General features: G+C 42.6%; 1 protein-coding gene across 2 annotated transcripts in view; it reads right to left on the bottom strand.

Moving 5' to 3' along the window:
- HTR2A (5-hydroxytryptamine receptor 2A) overlaps positions 1–22862 on the bottom strand; it is a 59620-nt gene extending 36758 nt beyond the window's left edge. The window contains exons 1-3 of one of the 2 annotated variants that reach the window (XM_032611623.1): positions 22452–22515; positions 21291–22020; positions 17963–18163 (exon numbers count right to left, since the gene is read on the bottom strand). In XM_032611623.1, the coding sequence (XP_032467514.1) occupies positions 17963–18163; positions 21291–21702 (613 nt within the window). In that variant the 5' untranslated portion in view covers positions 21703–22020; positions 22452–22515. Of the gene's footprint in view, positions 1–17962; positions 18164–21290 lie in introns of both variants that reach the window. The other variant, XM_032611622.1, reaches the window with a different exon arrangement.
- Between the last annotated feature and the right edge of the window lie 507 nt (positions 22863–23369).

Genomic DNA, 23369 nt, shown 5'->3' with positions numbered 1-23369 from the left:
CATTATTCTCTTGATAGGGTCTGTGATTTATTGACTCAAACCAACTCTATTTCAAAATATCAATAATTACAGAGTGTTAGCAGACTCTCCAGGTAGGCAAATGGATGGGAGTTGGAGATAACACCACCTGTCTTGGTCAGGCCAGTGCCTTTCTCTGTATCTTGGCACCCAACTTGCTCTAAGCGTAGTTCTGAAGGTCGAATAGAATCCCTCTGTACCAGAACAAAAGCCTGTTCAGCGGCTTGCTGACAGTCTTAGGTATGGAGACCTAACAGTAGAAAATATTATAGAGCCGGAAAGGATTATCAAAATGTGATTTAATTCTAGACAAATCCCACATAAGTCTTATGATTTCAAAAGACCTCCAGGGACATCACTTCAGTCGTATCTTTTATTTCTTCCTCTTCAGTTCTGGTAATGTTCATGAGGTGCAATGATAGCTTTAAAATATCATGGTGCTCTTGAAATGTGAGAAGGTATCTTGTTACCTTGACCAGTTGGAATGAAAACCGTTCTTAAATTTAGATTTTAAATCAAAGATAAAAGATGATAAAGAATCAAGGCCAATGCACTTGGTTGAGGAAATCAGGATTGGCTCACTTATGGTCAGTTTTGCCAGCATTTATCAAGTGCCTACTGTGCTAGTGATGAGTGAATCAAAGACAATAAGACGTGACCCCTCCCGGCACCTGAGAGGTTAAAAACCCAGTATGCTCTACTGCACGGGTTGACAGCTCTGTGCAACACTGTCATTGGTTCGTTGCGAACTAGGGTACGTGCGATGTACTTACCTGAAATTCTAGAAAGAGCATATGTGAGGCGATCCCTGAGAACGGACATTAAAAGGTCCATCCCAATTCTAAACTGATAGCTCAGACGGTGCTTCTTGGTGCACACCAATTCTTGGGCTTCCCTTTGGTTTCTCTTGAATCAGATTATCTGGGAGTGGGCCCTAAGAATATGCACTTTCCTGTGATTCTAACACACTTCCATTGTTTCCTTAGAGAAAAGTCATCCTTCACAGCAATAGTTTCTCACCCAAGGGTGAAAGGGTCTTCAGTGATGGGTCATTGTTTTTTGTGTCTTTCCCATTGTTTCAGAAACTGGTCTGAGAGTGGTTATGAGGGATGCTTAGAGGGCCAGTTCACTGTTTATCTTTGAGTCTTTCACTCAGTTTTCTCGAACACTTGTAAACGGTTTAGCCAAACGTGAAGAAAACAACACAGGCAGGTGAACAAGTGCTGGCTAAGACCATTCACTGAGGAAAGGGTGGCTGGTGGAGACTTCGTTCTGAAAGCCATACCCGGTATCCCAGAGTTCTCCACTCCCCCGAGGACATTCCCTCGTAACACTGCTCCTGTAATGGCTTTCACTTTTATGATATACATAAACAGTTAAAAGTGAAACCCTCGTTAATGTAATGAAACTACTTCTTAATAAGGCTCTCTGATGCCGAGTTTAAAAGCACCTAAGTTACTGAAAAGATAGAACCATGAGTTAGCTTTGCTTGAAGTTAGAATGTGAAATTTTCACGGTATGTGTCTCGCATTCTTAGCTTCTATGACAAGCCTTGCCAAACCTGTTTCTATGGAAACAGACATTAAATCTGTGAAAATACTAGAGAAGCTACAATCGAGATGTTCTCGTAAATTTTCACTTGCTGTCCTTTGCCAGGTGACGCCCCCAGATGCAAAATGGGCACAGGTGGACATTCTAAAGATGACTTGCTATCAGGGAAAAAATTACAAGGGCTTCTAGGAAACCCTGTTTCTCTTCTCCCTTTATTTTCCTATCCTCTTCTTCTTTTTTCTCTCCTTTCTTTGTTCATTCATTCCTTTTATTTAATCAATCAACAAGCATAATTGAGCGCCTATATGTGGTTAAATCTAGACATTTTTTCCATCTTACATGGGTCAGATAGATGTCTTTAGGAGACAAAACCAACCGGGATGCTGTCTTCAAGTATATCTGGGGAGCATGTCAGTTAAACACACTGATAGAGAAGGGCAGGGTTGTTGTCTCTGCATCCCAACCGTCCAAAGCATGATGGCTCAGTGCACATCCAAGAATGATGTTGCGTGAATAGAACGGTTGGAGCCACAACAGAACGCTGACGCACTCTCGTATGGGAAGACGTTGGCGAGTTGGGGTAGCTGAGAAACATAAAAGGCATCTCTCCTTTCCCTTTAAGTAGAGAAACCACAGGTACATGGCTTGTGGTACATCATGGACATCTACCAGGGGTTCAGAAGCCAGGGCCTAAAGCAGAGATAGACACGATAACCAGTGGGCCGAGGACAAACAATAAATGGAGATCAGCTTTCTTCCAGACAGGCTTGAATATCTTTCATGGGATGAAACAAAAAGTTGAATAAGCAACAGCCCTTACCCAATAGGTGGGTTAATTGCTGTATTAGAGGAAAAACAAGAACCCCTGAGTAGACAGACTTTTGGTTTCTATATCAACTGGGTGGTTTCCAAAGTTCCTATATCAAATGGAAAAACTGGGTGGTTTCTTTGAATAAAACACACAGTGGGCATTAGCTTGGTCATGTTTTAACCATCGGAGTACAGCCTGTAAACAAGGTCACCCATATAAACCATTACAATGGTTCATCTGGGAGTTAAAAAGGAATAGGAATATGAAAAAGAATCCATCCTATAGAATATAGAGAAATGGAAGTAATTTTGGAAATGTTAAAAATCTAAGATAATGGCAAGAATTGATAACTTATCATAAAGGTTCTCATGGGCATATTCTAATAGGAATTAAGCAAAAGTTTCTATCCACCTCTACACCCCACCATAGCCAACAGTCCTAACTCCTGAAATCAAGCTTTAACTTAAAAAAATAAGAAATACGAGGCTAGATTAGAAACTAAACTTAGGAAGATATTTTAAAGTACCAGCATACTTCATACTTCCGGACTCTGTGGCCAAAACTAAAGGCTGTTACCCCCCACTAAGCAAGAGAGCAGAATACAGGGCAAGACCAGAAGGTGCCACCTTCTAGAATTAAAATCAAGAAGGATCACAATAAAATGGATGAAACTCTTCATCTGCAGAATTCTTCCTAGAAGCAACTCTGTAGAAGAAAGTTTTGAAAATGTTTCTGATAAAAACATAACTTCCTGTTTATCTGAGACTCCAAGGTGCCTCTCTTAGCCAGCACCTGTAACATGACTAATGCAAGCAGTCTTAGAGCCATAACGTTTATATATAATGGACTATTTTGATGACTGAGATGAAATATCGAAAGAGTCCGAGAGCTAAGAAATCTTCAGCATTCTTTCAGTGCCGTCCAGGGGAAAGATGTTCTGATACTTGATGACCGGTCTTGCTTATTTAAAGACAAATATTCCTAGAGTGGAAAAGGGCATCCAACTCATTAGTTAGAGTTAGATGAATTTAGACATCCTTTAAAGGATATTTTGATATCTCAATCCTTTGTTTATCAAGCTATATCATGTCTTTTGCCTGCATTATTCTCTTTCTGGAGAGTTCTGTCTCATTCTCCATTTCCCCAACTTTTTCCCCTTTTTCAAAGCTCAACTCAAATGTCTGTTTTCATACAACCTTCTCTCATCCCCAATTCTGCTGAGTTCTTTTCATTTTTATTATAATGGCAAATTCTGGTTTCTGTTATAGATCTTCCTTCATTAGACTGTAAAGCCCTTTGCTGTGTACTTATATTTTGATTCACATTTTAAACAAGCTTAAATGTATGCGTCAAACCCTTTGCTACTTGCTTGTATATTCAGTTCTCACTGTGTCCATCACGTGCTTGTACTGCCTCTGGCCCATTACGGATCCTCCCTTACTTCACGTTGCTATTTTGTACGGCCATCTGAAAGGATTGCCCTGCCAGGAAGGAGACTCCCAGGCCGGTGAATGGGTCCAGGAAAACGGGTATATATTACCTATGTATTAAATAAGTCAGCTTATTGGAATTTGACTCTTGTAAGTCAACTTCCCAGAGTGTGATTATTCCTGGGCAAAGCAGGGGAAAAATCTGAACTTGCAAAGTTGATGTCTGGACTGTAGAATGTGGACACCCCACTGATGTCCAGCTGCAACAGTGAGATTCTGCCTGGGAGACCCATGAGGCCTCTAAGAGACACATTACCTGCCTTCTCATAATGAGTTAGAAAAAAAAAAAAAACAGCCAATGGAAAACTACCCTGAGATGCTATGTAGATTCTGACTTGAGAGAACTGGGCTTAGGAGTGGGACGATTGTCCTACGCTTTCCAAATAGGTCTTAAAATCTCAAACTCAAACTCACCATCTGGTGGGGAAAAAATTCCACATCTTTCTTACAGACCCTACTAATTAGGCATTTAGAATAACCACAACATGATTGGTATTAAGTAGAAAAATAAAAGTAGCTAGCTTATGGGGAAAGCAATCTAAAAATAGGTTTTTGAAACCAAGCGCACAAGGAAATAAGTTTCTTAAAGATGCTTTCAGCCTCTGACTCTAGAAATTAATTTTTGGATAGGCATTATCTATTATATAACTTGGGCTTAAGAGGAAGTATATATTTTTTTGTTTTCTCTGGGAACTCATCTGGTGAGGGAATAAACAGATGATTATAATATGTGAAAAGGTAATACATGTAGAGGTTGTGGAAGACTCCAAGCGGAGCAAGTACCTAATCCTTGGAGAAAAGGGAGAAATCAAGAAGGCTTCCTGAGCCTGGCAGCTTCCACTCCTTGGAACACAGTCACCATGCTGTGAGGGGCCCAAGGCTCCTTGGAGGAGAGGAGAACCGAGACACTCAGTGTCTGGCCCCAGCTCAGCTCCCAGCCGACAGCTGGCATCAACCACCAGCCATGTGAGTTCTCCATGGCAGATGTCCAGTTCAGATTGTCCACTAGAGGCCCAGCCAACAGCACATGGAGCAGAAAAGCACCCAGTGGAGGCCAAGTCAACCCACAGAGCTGGAAAGATAATAAAATGTTGGTTGTTTCCAAATAAAAAAAAAACCCAAGAAGGCTTCCTGGAGGAGGTGGTGCCGAAAGAATAGTAGAAATTAGCCAAGCAAGGAGATGAGAAGGCATTTGAGGCAGAAGATGCAAAAATTAAGGTGAAATGACGTGGGAATTAGGGGCAGTGTATTGTAACTGGAGAAGAAAATGTGAGGCAAAGTATGGTGGGAGATGAAATGGAAGAGTGGACAGGGAACATACTTACAGGGCCTTGTGTCTCTCACTGAAGAATCTATAATCCGTTGGCAGCAAAGGCATTCAAGGGTTTCCAACAAGAGAGTGATTTAGTTAAACCTTTATTTCATATGGTGACTTTGGTGACAAGGTGGAGACTGATGGCAAAAACAAAACAACCAGAAAACCCCAAACCCTGTGGACAGGGAAATGTGTGCAGTGTCACAGGACAGATGATGGGGCTGAATGAAAGGAGAGAAGGCTGATGTATGCAACAACTAGCAAGTGACACCCAAAAAACCAAAGGACTAGTCAATTGCTTAGATGTGGAGGTAAGGAAGGGGAGGAATTTTGGGTATCGAGTGACTGAGCAGATATTCATGCCATGTTCTAAGATAGGGATTTCAGGAGGAGGAATGGCAGACAATAAGCACAGCTTTTGATCTGGTAAGACTGGGGTTCCCGTGGGCCTTCTGGCTAGAAGCACATAGTTGGATGCAGGAGTCTGAAGCCCTGGGGAGCACTGAGGGCTGGAATACAGATTTGTTAGTTCGTCAGTGTTCTGCTAGTAGCTGAATCCATGGAAATGGAAAGGACCCAGCAAAAGAAAGGAGGAGAAAAAATGAGAAGGTAGAGAATGGATCTCTAGGGAACTACCATATAAGGAATAAGACAAAAAGGAGCTTACAAAAGCAACTGATCAGAGAGGGAGGAGAAGGTGATAAGGAAGGAGACAGTTTCGAAGAGGAGATGTCAATACACACAAATAAATGCATAAAAGAATAGTAGATAAAGTATGATATGTATAAATAAAATTTGGATCAAGATAGTATCCAAGCAGTGTCCATGTGTCTCTACTCCCTCCTAAAATTCCATTTAATGATTAGAAAATATAAAGTACATTGATCAGAATAAATTATAACCCATGAAAATGTCATCTCGTTAGTATTTCACAAATGATGGAGGAATCTCTGGAAGACAGCAGATGGGACCTGGTTTAGAAGTAGAAGTTGAAGAAAGGGCCAAAACGAAAGAAAAAACTGCAGCAGAGGTCAGCAGGGTCTGGAGGGCATAGCTTGATATGCAAGCCCAGAGTCGAAGGACATACCAGTAGAAGGGGGACTGAGGGGGCTTGGCTTGGCAGCACTCCCTCCTCTCGTGCTATGCTCCACATTGAACGGTCACAGGGAAGTTCAAGGTTAGCATAGTACCTGTGGGTGCTGGTCTGGAGACACAGGGAGAGATGAAGGGCAAGTTCACTTCTATTCCCTATAGTGAGAGCCGTTTGACTTTCTCCCTTTGAGGATGTATTCATGTATTACCTGAGTACATTATTAAAATAGAAACAATCTTTTGGATTTAATTGGGAATCAGGAAGGTTTTGGTGACCTTGAAGAACAGTAAAAAGGAGGGAGGTCAAAGCTGGATGGTGCTTGGAGGTACAAACGAGAGGTGACAAAATAGAGCAAATGAGTAGAATCTTCAGAGGGAATTAAAATAAATCAGGGAGGGAGATGGAGAGAAGTCAGGAAAGATTCTTCTGGGAGGGATAGGAGGTAGAGACAAAGTATGGAAGAACCTGCGTCTCTTGGGATACCCATTTGGAAATTGAGAACTGAAAAGTGGAGTTGGCACGTGGGAGTAGAAATAGAAAACGAATTGTGCCTGACGGCCCCTTAGGACAAAAGGGAGTAAGATTGTCTGCTTAGAGAATGGCACCTCTGGTTGCTAAGAAGACTTGAATAGGAAAAAGACTTGAAAAAAATCCCCTAAGGATAAAGCAAAAGGATTGAAAGCAATGAGAGTCGAGGCAAGGTTGGAAACCACAGATAGATGGTGTCCGATTCACAGCATGTGACTTTTTCTCCAGGAGCACTTGGTTACAGAACACAGCAACAGTAGAGTCTGGTTGTGCAGGGTTGGCGTTTTGTTAGGCCACTGAAAGAACAGGTACCAGGGCACAAAGGGTGCGGGTGATAACAAATGGATCAGGTGATCTGCTATCGCTCCTGACTTAGTGAAGGTTCCTACCTGCGGGCCCAAAAGGGATGGATAGATTTGGAGCAAGTATATGCCTCCATAGCCTGTGAGTTCCTGATACGGTCCAAGGGCAGAAGGGGGCGATATGTGGATGGTAGTCCTCTGCTTTAAGTGGCCAGAAGCAACAGGAGTCCCTGTCCTTTGCTTCCTCCTCTAACTTCTTCTCCTTGGAAGAATGATGAGTTAAAAGCCAAGAAACTCAGTCTATGACGAAGGTCAAATTAACAAAGGATAAAGCGATTCTTTTTCATTGGGTCATTTCTTAATTGTGCACACCAGTTTCCCGTGGCCGTGGAGAGTGTATGCTACTAAGTGCTGTTTTATTCAGCACGTAGTCCCATGGCTATGGCTAGAGTCTGCCATGTAGAGAGAAGTCAGCTGTCACTCTGGAAGGCTCTGAGCTGCCCAGGCCAGTAAGTCTCCTCTTACCCGTGGGACGGTGTCCTGAAGGACAACCAAGGACACATCCTCCAAGAGCACCGTCTTTTTTGTGATGTTATGTGCTGAAGTATGAGAACAGGTGGTCTGGTGGGGGAGATGTCCCTAAATTCCCTGCACCCGTGTACAGAGAGGGACAGGACCGCTGCACTCAGGGGTCAAGAGAAGGAGATGGGCTGAGTGGCGGCCCTGCAGAGGCTTTGTTTCAGCGCAGTGACGGTGACAGCTGGCTCCTTGGCGGCTCTCTGGTGCTGAAGCACCCTAGGGAAGGCCAGCAGCCCCCTCTCGCCACGGCTGTGAGCATCCCTGCTCCTGGTCACCAACCTGCTCACCTGCAGGCTGCGGCAGTGCCCAGAGCTCCTTCCCGGACCTCTGATGCGCTAATGCGTTGTGGTAGGGACAAAAAAGATGGGGAAAGAGGGGAGGCGATTTTACTTCACCCAGGAGAGAAATCAGAAGATAGAGAAGCTGAGGGAAAGGCGGCTTAGACTAATTCTTCACGTTTCCTTTTGTATCTCGGTAGATGCTCACCTACAATGTGATCTCTAAGCAGGGGGAGAGAGAACAGGTAACCCAAGTCCTTTCCTGTCCTGGTTGCATGATGAGTATCTGAAACCCAGTTCCTAGGCAGTAAGGGACTCGGGCCTGAACCTGTAAGGTCCTAGAGGAGAGACTCCAAAGTGGGCTCCTCAGATATATTTGTTTCTGACAGTGGAGTTAGGGATGTCCCCCACTCTAAAGGGCAACAGAACACCATCTGGTTTTGAGCCCATTTTATTCAGCTAATTTATTTTGTGTTTTTCCAAGCCATTTTTCCCCCAGAAGATAAGGTATGATAGGAATACTCAACATACATATTTCACTATTATTCCTTTTGGACCTAAACATGCATTCAAAAATTTTTAAACCTAAGTGCTAAAATTTTAGGTTTTATTTGTTTATATACTTTCACTTTATTCCATATAGAATTTGAGGCTGCTTACAAACCACAAAAAATAAGACCAAAAATAGTACACAGGTATGCCAGGAAAAAGGTCTAGAAAGTTGACTTAAAAAGTTACAGCTCTAATAAAATTTTCTGGGACTAGATAGAAGCTCATTCCTAAAAGACTCAAAGAAGCAAATGAAAAGGGTCAGGAAAAGTCTGAAAGAAAGCAATGAAGGAATACTAGATTTAAGAGATAATAAAAGCCATATTACATATCCACAATTAAAAATATACTGCAAGTGAATGAGTAGACTGATGAATAGACTATAAAGTCTAGAAATAAACCCAAATCCATACATGAGAACTGAGTGTACTGAAGGTGACATATCAAATCAGTGGGGGAAATAAGTGATGTAATGAGTAGCTGTGTAGAAATAAGATCGAACCACAGGTTAAATCCTGAATGGGTCAAAGACTTAAATGTATAAAACAAAACCATAAAAATAATGGAAGAATTCCTCTTATAACTTTGCAGTGGGAAAGGCAATTTTAGTCACGATTCAAAACTCAGAAGCTGTAAAGGAGAAAAGAACATGTATAGATAAAATTACATAAAAGTCCGTGTGGGGGAAAAGAAAACCACTATAAACAATGGCAAGTGACAACACACTGGGAATACACAAATCGTGAAAATACAGACAAAAAGTTAATTCTTCTATTTTACGTTAGGAAAAGTCCAAGAACCTCACAGAAAGGAGTTCAAATGATGTTGTCAGCTCTTAACATTTGAGACAAATGCTGTATTTATTTAATCATTAAAGCAACCTCACCAATATATGTACTGTTATTATCATTTATTCATCAGGAACTGAAGGTGCAGAGAGGTTAAGTAACTTGCCCAAGGTTACACAGCTTATGGGGACAGAGCCAGGTATTTGGCTCCAGGCTCTTGCTTATAACCACCAAATTCTACAGCAAAAACTAAGCAGCCAACCATAGAAAACATAATATACATTTGCTCACAAACATGAAAAGATCCTCAGAATACTATATGATCAGATAAATACAATTTAAAGCTATAGTGACATATATCATTTTCACTCTCCCTCAAACCTGCCTTATTCAGCCGCACTGTCTAGGAAGGTAGGTTTTTTGACCTGCCTGAAGGCATGAGGTCGGACCCAGTGTTCTAAGCATTTAGTTTAGGGTTCTATGTGTGGTGTCCCAGTTTGTGAAGGCAAAGGACAAAATAAATGGACACAGCTTGTCTCTTCTATTATAAAAGTAATAGTACATAAAATAGAAAGTCATGCTTAGCCTTGAAAAAAATCTAATTTACCCTCACGATACTTCAAAATTACTCTTTGAGCTGCAAATATATTTCTGCAATGAAATGAGCACAAGAAAAAAATTAAATTGGTGTCTTTGCTTGCTTGTCAGGATATGACAATGTGAAAATAGTCATTCTCACATTTTCTATCTAATATGTCCTTTAACCTGCTAAGGATGGTCGAGGAATAAGTAGCATCTACTTTCTCTTCTCACGTGGCATTAGCAAGGCAATCATCACGAGGAAAATGTTTGCTCATTTTATATGTTGTAGTTGAAGTCATGGTTTCCCCTGATCAAGGGAACTGGGTTTATGAAGGCAAAATGAAATCCAGAGAACCTCAGGATCATTCTTAATCTAATGCTTCAATCTTTACTCTTATCACTTCTTTACTCAGAGAAGCTCACAAGTAGAAAACTCAATTGATTTGTGATTATGTTAATTTTCCTCAGAGTTAGATAGAAGGCTTGGCGAAAATAAGACGACCAAGCCGGTTGCAGTAAGGAGGGGAAAGAAGAGGCTAATTTCAGAAATACTCAGTGCAAGAAAACTTGAGTAATCTATGATGTGGTCACCAAGGTTGCCGTCTGTTAGATCCTCGCAAACTTTGAGGGTCAGCCACCTCCTCCATAGAGCCCTCCCTCCCATGATGCAGGTGTAACTGTTTCATTCTTGATCATCTAAAGCACTTTTATCATCATCATACTTGTGGCAAAACTATACAGAAATATATAAGGGAAAATATAACAATCCTATCATTTTAATTTTACCTTTTTTATGTTGTATACATGTCTTTTAAAATTTTTATTGGAGTGTAGTTGATTTACAATGTTGTGTTAGTTTCAGGTGTATGGTAGGTTCTTATTAGTTATCTATTTTATATGTAGTAGTGTGTATATGTCAATCCCAATTTATCCCTCCCCATCCCTTACCCCCTGGTAACCGTAAATTTTTTTTCTACATTTGTAACACTGTTTCTGTTTTGTAGATAAGTTCACTGGTACCCTTTTTTAGATTCCACATGTAAGCGATATCATATGGTATTTGTCTTTCTCTGACTTACTTCACTCAGTATGACAATCTCTAGGTCCATCCATGTTGCTGTAAATGGCATTATTTCGTTCTTAAGGCTAATTTTACCTTCTTGACAAGTGTGAAATCTTTCAGTAGTTTCTCAGTGCTAATATGTAAATGTATCCATATATCATTACTATTATCTTACCCGAAGGGGCCCAGACCGTGCATACCACACTGAAACTTATTTTATTTTTTTGCACTTAACATTCCTCCGGTGGAATATCAAATAACCCCAACTCGATATTTTTAAGAGCTGCAAAATATTCCATAATTTAGGCAAAAATAATACATTCAGCCATGAACTAGCCTTTCCACTTTTCTGCTATTTCCCCAAATTCCCATAGATTCTTAAGTGTACTTTTGTGTTTCTGTAGAACAGATTCTCTCAAGTGGGGTTGGTAGGTCAAATTTTAATATTGAATAACTTGCTAGATTGTCCAAGAACAAACAATTCAAATTCACACAAACAGAATCTGAGTACATAGGGCACCATATCCAAAACTGCAGTGGGTGTTTTCACTCATTTTAATGTTGCGAATCAGATGGGTGATAGTACCGCATTGTTGTCTTAAATTACATTTCCATGACTGTAAAAAGGCTGAGCGTTTCTCATGAACTTTGTCCATTTTAACTTTCTGTGAATTGCCTGTTCATATAGTTTGCTTATTTCCCTGTTGGGTTGCTTGTCTTTTCATTTTTTATCAAAATGTGGGTGCTCTTTGTATGTTAAGGGTAGCAAACCTTGGTCTGTTATTCACAGACATTGAAATTTTTCTTTCGACTTTGTTTATATTGATTTTAGCTACATAAAATGTACTATTTCTAGTGTAGTCAGCTATGTCTATATCGATCTTTATGGTTTCTGCATTTTTTGACTTAAAAAAGATCTATTGTGCCCCTAGGTTACTTTAAAATTATAGAAAAACCTATGAATTGGGACTCGGGGTGAATGAGGAAATAAAACGATTTAGTGGGGTTGTTTATTTTGTATATAATAATAGAAATATCAGTGTAATGATTATTTGGGATGGGACAATAATCACGAAGGAGTGGAAAAGCCAAGTAGAAATTCAAACTAACGGGATGGGGCTAGGGAAATGAAGAAAACATTGTGTAAGTCAGCAAACATGAAATGGGGAAGAAAATGAACTCTTACAAAGAAAGATACATGATGAATGTAAAATGGGAGGAATAAAACCAATTATGTCAATGGTCACAGTAAATGGAGACAGGCTGACTTTCAATATCAAAAGGCAGAGACTCAGATTTTATTTAAAAAAATCCCTCTGTAAGTTACTTGTGAAAATGTTTATTAAACAAAAGAACAAAGATATTAAAAATGAAGAGGTGAGAAAAGATAGCCTGGAAAGATTCAAACGAGGGAGGAGGTATGGAATATTAGTGTCAAATAAAGCAAAATTCAAGGCCCCAAACTGTGTCTCAGCGGGGATTGGGAGATCAAAAACTGGTGTTAGGGCTGTCTAAGCAGTCAGGATTTCAGGGGTTAGGATTCTGGAGTGAAAGGAAGAGGAAAAAAGTAAGGTAATAGTATGAGCCTCCTTTCCCTTTAAGGTGCTTACCAACTTGTTAGAAGAACAGATGGAGAGGTTGAGTAGAGACATATACACACTACTCTAGAGAGGGAAGTCTACTCAATTCTCTGTAATGACCTATATGGGTAAAGAATCTAAAAAAGAGTGGATATGGATAACTGATTGACTTTTTAATTAATTTATTTATTTTTGCCTGTGTTGTGTCTTTGCTGTGTGCGGGCTTTCTCTAGTTGTGGCGAGCGGGGGCTACTCTTCGTTACGGTGCGCGGGCTTCTCATTGTGGTGGCTTCTCTTGTTGTGGAGCACGGGCTCTAGGTGTGTGGGCTTCAGTAATTGTGGCACACGGGCTCAGTAGTTGTGGCTTGCGGGCTCTAGAGCGCAGGCTCAGTAGGTGTGGGGCACGGGCTTATTTGCTCCGCGGCATGTGGGATCTTCCCGGACCAGGGCTCGAACCGGTGTCCCCTGCATTGGCAGGCGGATTCTTAACCACTGTGCCACCAGGGAAGCCCCTGCTTCACTTTGCTGTATAGCAGAAACTAACATGACATTGTAAATCAACTGTACTCCCAATTAAAAAATTTTCAAAAAGAGTTAGCAGCAGCCTTATAGGGCTTGAGGAGACAGAAACTCGAGTTGAGGGCTCTTCAAAATGGAGAACACCTTGGTCCTCCATCTGAGCTCATGGAGGAATATATCCCAGGTATAAGGGCAAACTGAAAACAGACCAGTAGTTAGAAAAACTCAGCCTAAACCTAGCTTAATCCCTGATTGGATTTAGGGGACCTATTCTAACTGCCTGCTAAAGTTAAAGGACCCCTGTCTGAAGAATGAGAACATCAGTGGAGTATCCACATTTTTCTCCCCCATTGTCAGTGTTTAATAAAATTACCAGGCTTACCAGCTGACAGAACCAAGCAGAAAAAGACCCCAGAAAATAGAAATTCCCAGGTTACTCAGATACCCAGATACCTGTGATGAGTATTTAAGAAAATAGATGAAAACATGGAGAGTTATTCCAGAGAACCAGAATCTATAAAAAGAATCAAGTGGCAATTCTAAAACTAAACATGCAGTACCAAATTAAAAATAAAGTATATAGGTTTAAATAGCAAATTAGAAATAGCTGGTGAGAGGATTAATAACCCAGGAGAAGAAAAATCAGTAAAATTATCCAGACTCAAGAATTGAAAAAAGGTGAAAAATGTAGAAAAGCATTTAAGAGTCATAAACATGGGTAAAAGTTCTACCATACAAGAAATTGGAGTCTAAGAAGTGGGTGGGGGAAGGGAGAATGGGGCAGGAGCAGTATTTGAAAAGATAACGGTCAAGAGTTCTCCCCAACTGACAAAAGGCATTGAGCTACAAACTTAAGAATCAGTACAAACACCATGTAGGTTAAGACCAGAATGAACCCACATCTAGGCACATCATAGTAAAATGACTAAAATACAAAGAAAAAATCCCAAAGCAGCAGAGGGTGGTAAGAGATGGCAGTTTCTCAGGCAGCGGTCCCCAAACTTTTTGGCACCAGGGACCAGTTTCGTGGAAGACAATTTTTCCACGGACAGGGGGAAGGGGCGGGGGGATGGTTCAGGCTGTAATGAGAGCGATAGGGAGAGGCAGTTGAAGCTTCACTCTCTCACCGCCCGCTGCTCACCTCCTGCTGTGTGGCTTGGTTCCTCACAGGCTGCAGACTGGTACTGGTCTATGGCCCGGGTGTTGGGGACCCCCCCTGTTCTAAGGAACAACAGTAAGTCTGACAGCAGAGTTCTCGCAAAGGAGCAATATAAGCTAGAACTTTATGAATGTTACCCATAAATTGCTGAAAAAAGATAACTGCCAAATTTGAATTCTATACTGAACAAAAATATGCTTAAAATGAAGGCAAAATAAAAATGTTATAAAAGTTTTTTGTTATAAAAATAACAAAATTGAGTTAAATATTCTAAGGTTTTTGCATCATTTAAGAAGAGATAAGGGGCTTCCCTGGTGGCACAGTGGTTAAGAATCCCCCTGCAAATTCAGGGGACACAGGTGCGAGCCCTGGTCCGGGAAGATCCCACATGCTGCGGAGCAACTAAGCCCGTGTGCCACAACTACTGAGCCTGTGCTCTAGAGCCCGCGTGCCACAACCACTGAAGCCCGTACACCTAGAGCCCATGGTCTGCAACAAGAGAAGCCACTGCAATGAGAAGCCCGCGCACCTCAATGAAGAGTAACCCCCCCTCGCTGCAACTAAGGAAAGCCTGAGTGTAGCAATGAGGACCCAACACAGCCATAAACAAACAAACAAACAAACGTGATACAAGTAATTTGTATTAGCCTCCTTTAGGTCAAAAATGTATGCTGTAATCACTAAAAGGATTTAAAAGAATGGGATAACTTAAGCTTATAAAGGGGAATAATGAATTAACACTTGATTAGTCTAAAAGAAGGCAAGAATGGAGAGAATCTGGAATATAGAATAAATGGGAAATAAAAAGAAAATTGTAAGAGGGTAAATTTAAGCCCAATATATCTGGGTTACATTAAGTGTAAATGAACTAAATATTCCAATTAAAAGATTGGGGACTTCCCTGGTGGTGCAGTGGTTAAGAATCTGCCTGCCAATGCAGGGGACACGGGTTTGAGCCCTGGTCCAGGAAGATGCCTCATGCCATGGAGCAACTAAGCCCATGCACCACAACTACTGAGCCTGGGCTCTAGAGCCTGTGAGCCACAACTACTGAAGCTCTCATGCCTAGAGTCCATGTTCTGCACAAGAGAAGCCACTGTAATGAGAAGCCCGCGCACCACGATGAAGAGCAACTCCTGCTCGCCACAACTAGAAAAAGCCCGCACGCAGCAACGAAGACCCAACAGCCAAAAATAAAATTATTAAAAAGGCAATCTTCAAAAAAAAAGTTTAAACAAAAAAAGACAGATTGACTAGATAAAAACAAAACAGCTTTATATGCTTCTTACAATGTACTTAATATTAAGTCAGAAAGGAGTTTGACAGTATATAGGATGGAATAGGATATATCCAGAAAATGACAACGTAAAAAACCTGGCATAGCTATACTAATATCAGATGAAGCAGAGTTTAAAACAAATAGCATTACACTTAATAATGATAAACGAATCAACACAAAAGATAACTTAAACTTTGTTTTGGGTCATTAGCTGCATACAATGTAGAAAATGTAAATGAAAAATTTTGAAGAGGTTTGTGATATAATTAAAGACACCATTTGAAAAGGCACCAGGACGAGAAAGATTTGAACTAAATTCTATATAACCTTTAAAGTACATTCCTACTAAATATTTCAAGACCTTAGGGGAAAATCAGAACCCTCCCAAATTTAATAAGGCTACAGAAAGAAACCTTATAAGAATAATAAACCAACTAACAAAGTCATAGAAATCCAATTTCATTCATGAATACATTCTGGGCATGAAAGGGCAGTTTAATATTAAAATCTACAAAGAAAATGAGATACATCAGGAAATTGAAGGGGGAAAAACTGATACCAGTAGATACTGAAAAGGCTCTAATAATTGGTAGAAGAAAACATGTTAAACCATATACAAAAATGCTAGCCTAAGGATTTAGACGTACAACAACATAAAAACAACAATGGAAATAGAAACACTAGAAAAACGATTCGGGAGGCTATCTATGCTAAGCCCCTTCACTAGAACAGACGTTATTATCTTACCTTTACCAACTCCTCAGACACACATCGCACGGACTTGTGGTATAGAGCCTACGTAACTTCAGCGTTTCTTACGTTTTCTTATCTGCCTTCCCCGACCACATGGTCAGAGATCTCTGAATGCGTACCTTACTATACTCAGTGCCAAGCACATAGTAGTTTTGCAGTAAAAGTTTGGCCGAATGGATCATGACCCCTGACCATCACCCCACAACTATTCATTCCAGCCTGCCTGCCTCCTGGGGTGATGGCTGGAAGGAGAGGAAGCAGACTGTCTTTACTGGGCAGTAGTAAGGGTGTAAGGCTTTCAAATAGGACTGACCCAGGGTGATTCCTGGTTATGAGCTGTGTCATCCTATGCAACTTATTTCTCTGCAGCTTATTTTCCACAAGGTGCTTTGAACGTGACTGTGTCTCTGGTCGTTGCTCAGAAACAGCCCTTACTACTACCGCTCTTATTAAGCTTGACTAAGGCAGGGAGAGGGGTGGCATGCGGCGGAGGGTAAAAGATCGGGTGACTCTCCCAGCGTCTGTCTCACCAATGGGACAGTGTCCAGGGGTAAAGCTACGTAAATTTGACAATAGCCTGGCTCGCTTCATTCACGTTATTCTTGCCCCTCTAATTGCATTTCCCTCAGCGACCGTCTGTCTCATTCCTCAACCCTGGCTGCACCTCAGTCACCAGGCCCTGCCATGGACCAATGAAATCAGAACTCTCCCCAGGGCTTTTATGTGCAGCTGGGATTGAGAACAACTAGTCCTTCATTCTCTTGATCCTAGTAGGTTGAGTCCAAGATTGCACAGGCCCAGAAACTCCAAGCGTATTTTGGGAGCGACATCTGTTTCCCAGGAAGGAACATATTAAGTTCAGCAGTGCAAGCAGGGTTTGGAGTCCTCGATGTCAAGCCTGCCACCAAATCCGTTTCTCATGTTAGTAGATACTGGCACCCATGTGGCCGTAAGCAGGCACATCGTTCCCCCTTGGCAAGTTTAAAACAAATCCCAGGGAATTTTTGGTTATGAACCAAGCCTGCTTAGGGGACAGGTGCAATTGACTTAGCTGCCTGGGAGCTGTTCCTTTAGCTTCCCCTACCTGGGCTTTCCTGTTAGGTGTGTGAGAGGAGATCAATACTGGCAACAGGTGAAGGTGTGTAATCAACCTGAGTGAAGTGGGTTGAAATCCTCTGGCATGTTTTATCATAAGAGGAGGGGGAAGGTTACAGAAGTGCTGGGTACTTCTGCCACCATCCTCTGTCCTCACTTTCGTTCTCCCTCTGAGTTATGGCACCTGGTACCTTCTCTATCCCCCAGAAACTGTATTCTCCAGTATGGGGCTCTGTATTCTTATACTGACCACAAGTCCAGTGATTATAAACATTGAGGTCTCTGGGAAACTCAAGATCTAGGAATTTAGAAACTTGAATTGAGTGAATTTGAAAGTGTGAGATGGGGAAAGTGTTTGGAAGTGCCCATGGCACAGTTATTCTCACGTTTGGCTTTACTGGTGTATATGTTTTTACCTGTGCAAAAAAATACAAATTTATGTCGTCAGCCAGTGACAGTAACAGATTTTTCTTTCCTAAAGCAAATCTAATAATTACTATAACATGTCTTGCAACAAGCAAAACAGTACATTCAGGATGTCAGGGTTCAGTGCAACAAAACAGGACAGGTCTACTTAGAAGGCATGAACTGTCATTGCAAATGAGATTCCAAAATACCATTCCTACTTACCTACTGATATAGTCCAAACAGCAATTATTTTCAGAAATGCCTTAGTTCTGGAGTTGAATCGGCTGTGATGGATGGGGTTCTGGATGGCAACATAGCGATCCAGGGAGATGGCACAGAGGTGCATGATGGAGGCCGTGGAGAAGAGCACATCCAGGTAAATCCAGACAGCACAGAGCTTGCTAGGCAGAGGCCACCGGTACCCTAAGATGCAGAAGGTTAGCATCAGTTAGCGACCTTGACCTTCTCTGGTGTGTGGAATTTACCCTGCTTGAACAGTTTCCATCCTGGGAAAAGGCACAGGTAACAGCAAAGGGCAACACAAGATATTAACATTTTCAACATTTCAAAAGAGCCTGATGGCAACTGTACTTAACTACAATAAGATTGCACTGGCTGAATACAAGGTTTGAAAACTTCTTGTGGCTGGAATCATGCTGGTGTGTTGTAAACTCAGGGTGTGTCTCCCTGGGGTTTCTCTCGTTCTGTCTCCTCTGCCTAACAAAATCTACCTCCTTTTTTTTTTTTGTGGCGCATGGGCTTAGTTGCTCCATGGCATGTGGGATTTTCCCGGACCAGGGCTCGAACCAGTGTCCCCTGCATTGGCAGGCAGATTCCTAACCACTGCGCCACCAGGGAAGTCCCTCCTTTTTGTTTTTGATGACTTAGGTCAGGAGCTATGAGGTACTATGGGTTCCTCTACTGAAGCACCTCTTGCAGTGTACTGTCATTATTTATTCACATATCTTTCACAGATTGTAGGTTCCCTGAGGTTAGGCCATCTCTCAGCCATTATTACAGCTGCTCAGTCTGGCACAGTGATGGCATCTAGTGGTCTCTCAGAAGTGCTACTGGTGTGAATGAAGAAATGTTTAAAAAGCCAGATTGGGAATTTCTTTGTGAAAATGAAAAATTATTACCTAATAATACTTTGGGGGTTAAACTCAAACTTGGGGGGTGTGGGGTGAAAATGAAGACAGTGGTAAAGAAAAGCATGGTATTCTTGTCCTGAGAACTGTTTCAGGGCAGTGGTGCTCAAACTTTAACAAGCCTCCGAATCTCTGAGGTGGTTTCTTACAATGGGACTGCTGGACCCCATCTCCAGGGGTTCTGATTCTGAAAGTGTGCAGTGACGCAGGGGGATTTGCATTTCTAACAATTTCCCATCTGGTACTGACGCTGCCGGTCCAGGGACCACACTTGGGTAACTTCTGCCTAGGGCAGTGGTTCTCACCCAGGGTTGCACATTAGAATCAGCTGGACAGCTTTTCTGTAGGTCCTGATGCCCAGCAGGGTGGGTGGAGGGCGCCCTCCAACATTAAAGTGATTTAAAGCTACCCAGAGGATTCCCCTGTGAGACGCACTGCAGGAAGTCACCTGCTGCACTAGGAAGGCAGGGTATGCCTTACGGACACACAGTCTCCTGTTTGTGTGTTAGAGGGAGACCAAATGGTTATATAAACCTTAATTAGTTTTGATGACAATATAAGCAATGGTGTTAAATCTGTGCACATGTGAGAAGGAAAATTATGAAGACCACCTTTCTTTCACGGCATTCTAGATCCACAGAGCTGAACGAACTCTCTAGTCACAAACATACTCTCTACCAAAATGCCACCACCGATGTTTAGGAAAGTAAAGGGTGCAGGATACAGGTCGGACTTGGTGCCTTTCACGCCATGTGCAGAGAGCTTGAGCTAAAAGGAGAGAACTTTTCTTAGCAGTGCCTGGGGGGAAGCCATGCTTTGCCTGGTCGGAACTGATGTTGACCCTGGGAGGAGTTTTCTGTGCAAGGAGGCAGCCGCGGGCCGTAGTTTGGGTTTCCGTGGTGGGGATAAGGAAGGGGGCATTTCCTCACCCACCCAGCGGTGTCCGGAGGACCAGTTCAGGAACAGTTCAGATGCCTGCCCAGGCATCTCTGGGCAGGAACCAGCTGTGCTCAGTGATGGCCGCCAGGGGGCGCCGTTGCACCCCGAGCCGGAGGCTACGGGCAGATGTCGGCTTTCTAACCCGGCTGGCCGTTGCTCGTCCCCACGGGCTTCTCAGGGGTCCACCTGCCGCTCGGAGGTCCGTCCGCCCACCCCCCCCACCGGGCTTTTGGTTCCCGGACAGGCCCTCTGAGAGTCATCTCCCACTCATGGAGTTTGCCTTCAACGCAGCGGGGTTTTGGGAAGCGGGAACCTCTCCAGGATGTCTGGGAAATGACAGGCGAATTTAATCAAATCATCCTCGTGTGACACTGTGAGTGGTCAAGCGGAGGCTGGCCTTGCAAAGAGCACTATCGACCTTGTGTAAACCGGCGCCCCTGCGCTCCATTGCTCACCTCCTTCCTCCTCCATATTCCTTGGGGCTGGGTTGATTTTTTTTTTTTTTTTTTTTTTTTCTTAACACTTAAGACTTGGCCAGAACATCGCTTCTAAAAGGCAGCGCTCATAACTTGTTTCTAGCCCTGGGTGACTGCCGGTGTGCCTGTATCAGCAGTCTGAAGATTCTCTGCCCCCTTTTAAAGAGAGAAATCTAGCTGTATTACTCATAATTTGTAAAGAATATCACATTCTGCTTCCCGCTGAAGCCATCCCAGTGTCTGCCTACTTGCTGAGAGGTCTGACTCTTTCAAACTCTATTGAGAAGAAAGCAAGATTAATCTCTTCCCATGTGTTTGCCACCCTCCTCCAAACCAGACGGGAGGAGTTTATGCCTCTGCATTTTTAAAGAGTTGAGGTTCTAATTCAAAGGCACACTTCCAAATTAGCTTCTCTGGGCAGGGAACAATTTAAAACTGGTATAATTCATTGATTCTAATGGAGACTCCATATTTTAACAGTAAACCCACTGCACCACTAATATTCTCTCTGCAAATGTTCCAAGGTAATTGGGAAAGTTTTACCCCTTCATTAGAAGTGCTGAAAACAGTGTGACAAAGATAAAACTGTCCTGTCTTGAGGGCTGGAATATTTGGTTGAGAATATAAAGGAGCAAAAACCAAGTGGATTCAGAACGACAGATGTCATTGCTTCATGACTGTATTGGGACCTTTATAATTGTACATAAGATGTACATGTTTTTCAGCACAACACCTTATCTCCCTGCATAAAATATACATGTTTCAAAGCACAAAACTCTCCAGTGATCACACATAACAGGTTGTCTGATTTCTTAAAATGTGAGGTCTCATTTTAAAAGTAAAAGTTCAGCAGTATAACATGGTAGACTCTCCTGTATAAACAAAGCCCTGCTCTTAGTTTGTCCCGTGAGCCCTGACTCATCTGCTAATAACATGCACATGCTTTGTTACCAGTGTGGATACAGCTGGGAAACCAACGCCACTCACCATAAAGGATGGTTAATGTGGACACGGGCATGACAAGGAAACCCAGCAGCATATCAGCTATGGCAAGTGACATCAGGAAATAGTTGGTGGCATTCTGCAGCTTTTTCTCTAGGGACACTGCCATGATGACGAGTATGTTTCCAGCAATGGTTAGAATAATCACTACAGTTGTCAACAAAGCAGACCAGTTCTTTTCCTGGAGATGAAGTAAGGAGAAGCAGGGTGGTGACAGGCAGCCCTCACAGGAAAGGTTGGTTCGATTTTCTGAGTCCAGTGTCCAGTTAAACGCATCCGAAGTGTTAGCTTCTCCGGAGTTGAAGTCGTTGTTGTAGAGCCTTGTGTCATCATTTAATTGCATTAAGGAGTTTGTAGTTGAGCTCAGAGAAGTGTTTTCTTCACAGAGAATATCCATGTCTAAGCTGGAACTCGTAACAGATCAAGTGCCGAAAAACCGAGTTACAGGCTCTGCTCACCATTCAGCTTTACGTCCCCATGCTCTGTCACAGGCTGGCGTACGTGCCGGGCTTCTTTGGTCGGCTTTTTTTCTCCCATTATTACAACAGTAGTTAAAGAACTGCGGTGGCTTCCTTATATTTCCTTCCTTCACAATTTCAGTAGAATCCTTTGTCTGATTTGATTTTTTTTCTCCAAGGCAAGGGCAAAAAAGCAGAATGAACTTTTAACATAGAGGTTGCTGAGTTTTTAGCAGTCAGGGAGAAAAAATGTGATCCTGGCCAAAAAAGAAAAGTTTTGTAACTACCAGGAATCTCTCTTAGCTCTGTCTCATTCGGTTGGTTATGCTGGTAATACTAGTTGAACCACAGCAGCATTAAAACAGCAAGCAATCCAAAACAGTGGGGCTGGAGGCACTCTACACTGACAGTCAATTAAAAATACAGACAGGGTTAATTCCATAGTAATTGGATGTACTTTGGGTTATAGGTCTCCATCAGTCTTAGGCTGAATCGCCGCAGCTGCCGGCAGGAATGTCAGCTTGTGTCATGTGGCTTAGTTAATCAAAGAAAGAAAAAGTCCTCAGCAAAGATCAGCAGACAACTTTCCACTCCAGAGATTCTCACTGAAACGATTACATTTCGGCCAAGCAGCCTTTCAAGCCAGAAAGAAAATTATACAGCAATAAAATACAGCAGCCTGACTTACGCAGGTCGGTCTTCAGGGTCCACACGGTAGACACACTTGGCTGTTCCGTGACTCGCTGCATCCCTCATGGCGATTAAGCCGGCAGAAAGCCCCTTTTTCCCTGAGCGTCGTCCACCAGCGTCATAGTAATTCGATTTCTGTTTTGCTGACTTCAAAAACTGCCTGGGAGAGTCGAGCCAGTTCCAGCGCTGCAAGGTCCGCGGCGGCTCCCTCTGCCCCCGCCTGGCTGGGTCCCTCCCTCCCTCCCTCCCGCGGGGCTCGCCTGGGCCGGGCGCGCGGTGAGACATCGTCCCCAGCCCCTCTCAAAGTCGCACAGAAGACATCGCAGGGCACAAAGTAGGCAGAGGCGCCTGCACACGGGCACTCGTGGTTTCCCCGGGAATGGACTTGCTGCCGGGCCGCCTCGTTCACTCCGGCAGCCCTCCCTCTATCTGTGTGTCATAAACTGCAAGGTAGCAACAGCCAGGGAGGGCGGACCAGACGGGCTTTATTTATTACTTAGTTTTCTTCCTTCTTTTTGCTACATATTAACAGTGGGAAGTTTTCCATTGTTTTTAAAAAGAGAGAAACGGGAGAAATCGCCCTATGTACAGATTCTAAGGCAGGTAAGCCCAGTGTGACGTTTTTTAGGGTGAAGGGTGAAGAGAGAACGTAAATAAAGCCAGAGAACGGTATATCCTACGAGCATCGGTGCTTCCACGCAGAGCCCACCGAGCTTGTGCCTGAAGTGGAATTACTGACATCGGTGACTTGGGCTCAGAGTGGCCGAGCAGATTTTTGGTGATAACGCTGATAAACTATCAGTACTGTTTATTATTAAATATATACGTCATTCAACTAGCTTATTTTCTCTGGCAGAAATATACCCCCTAGAAGTAATTCAATACCTCACATGTGGAAGAGAATAATGTCCATCTT

Source organism: Phocoena sinus, chromosome 18, assembly GCF_008692025.1.
Source record: "Phocoena sinus isolate mPhoSin1 chromosome 18, mPhoSin1.pri, whole genome shotgun sequence".
Lineage (NCBI taxonomy): Eukaryota > Metazoa > Chordata > Mammalia > Artiodactyla > Phocoenidae > Phocoena > Phocoena sinus.
Note: the sequence above shows the minus strand (reverse complement) of the source record. Positions and strands in the feature narration are given on the sequence as shown.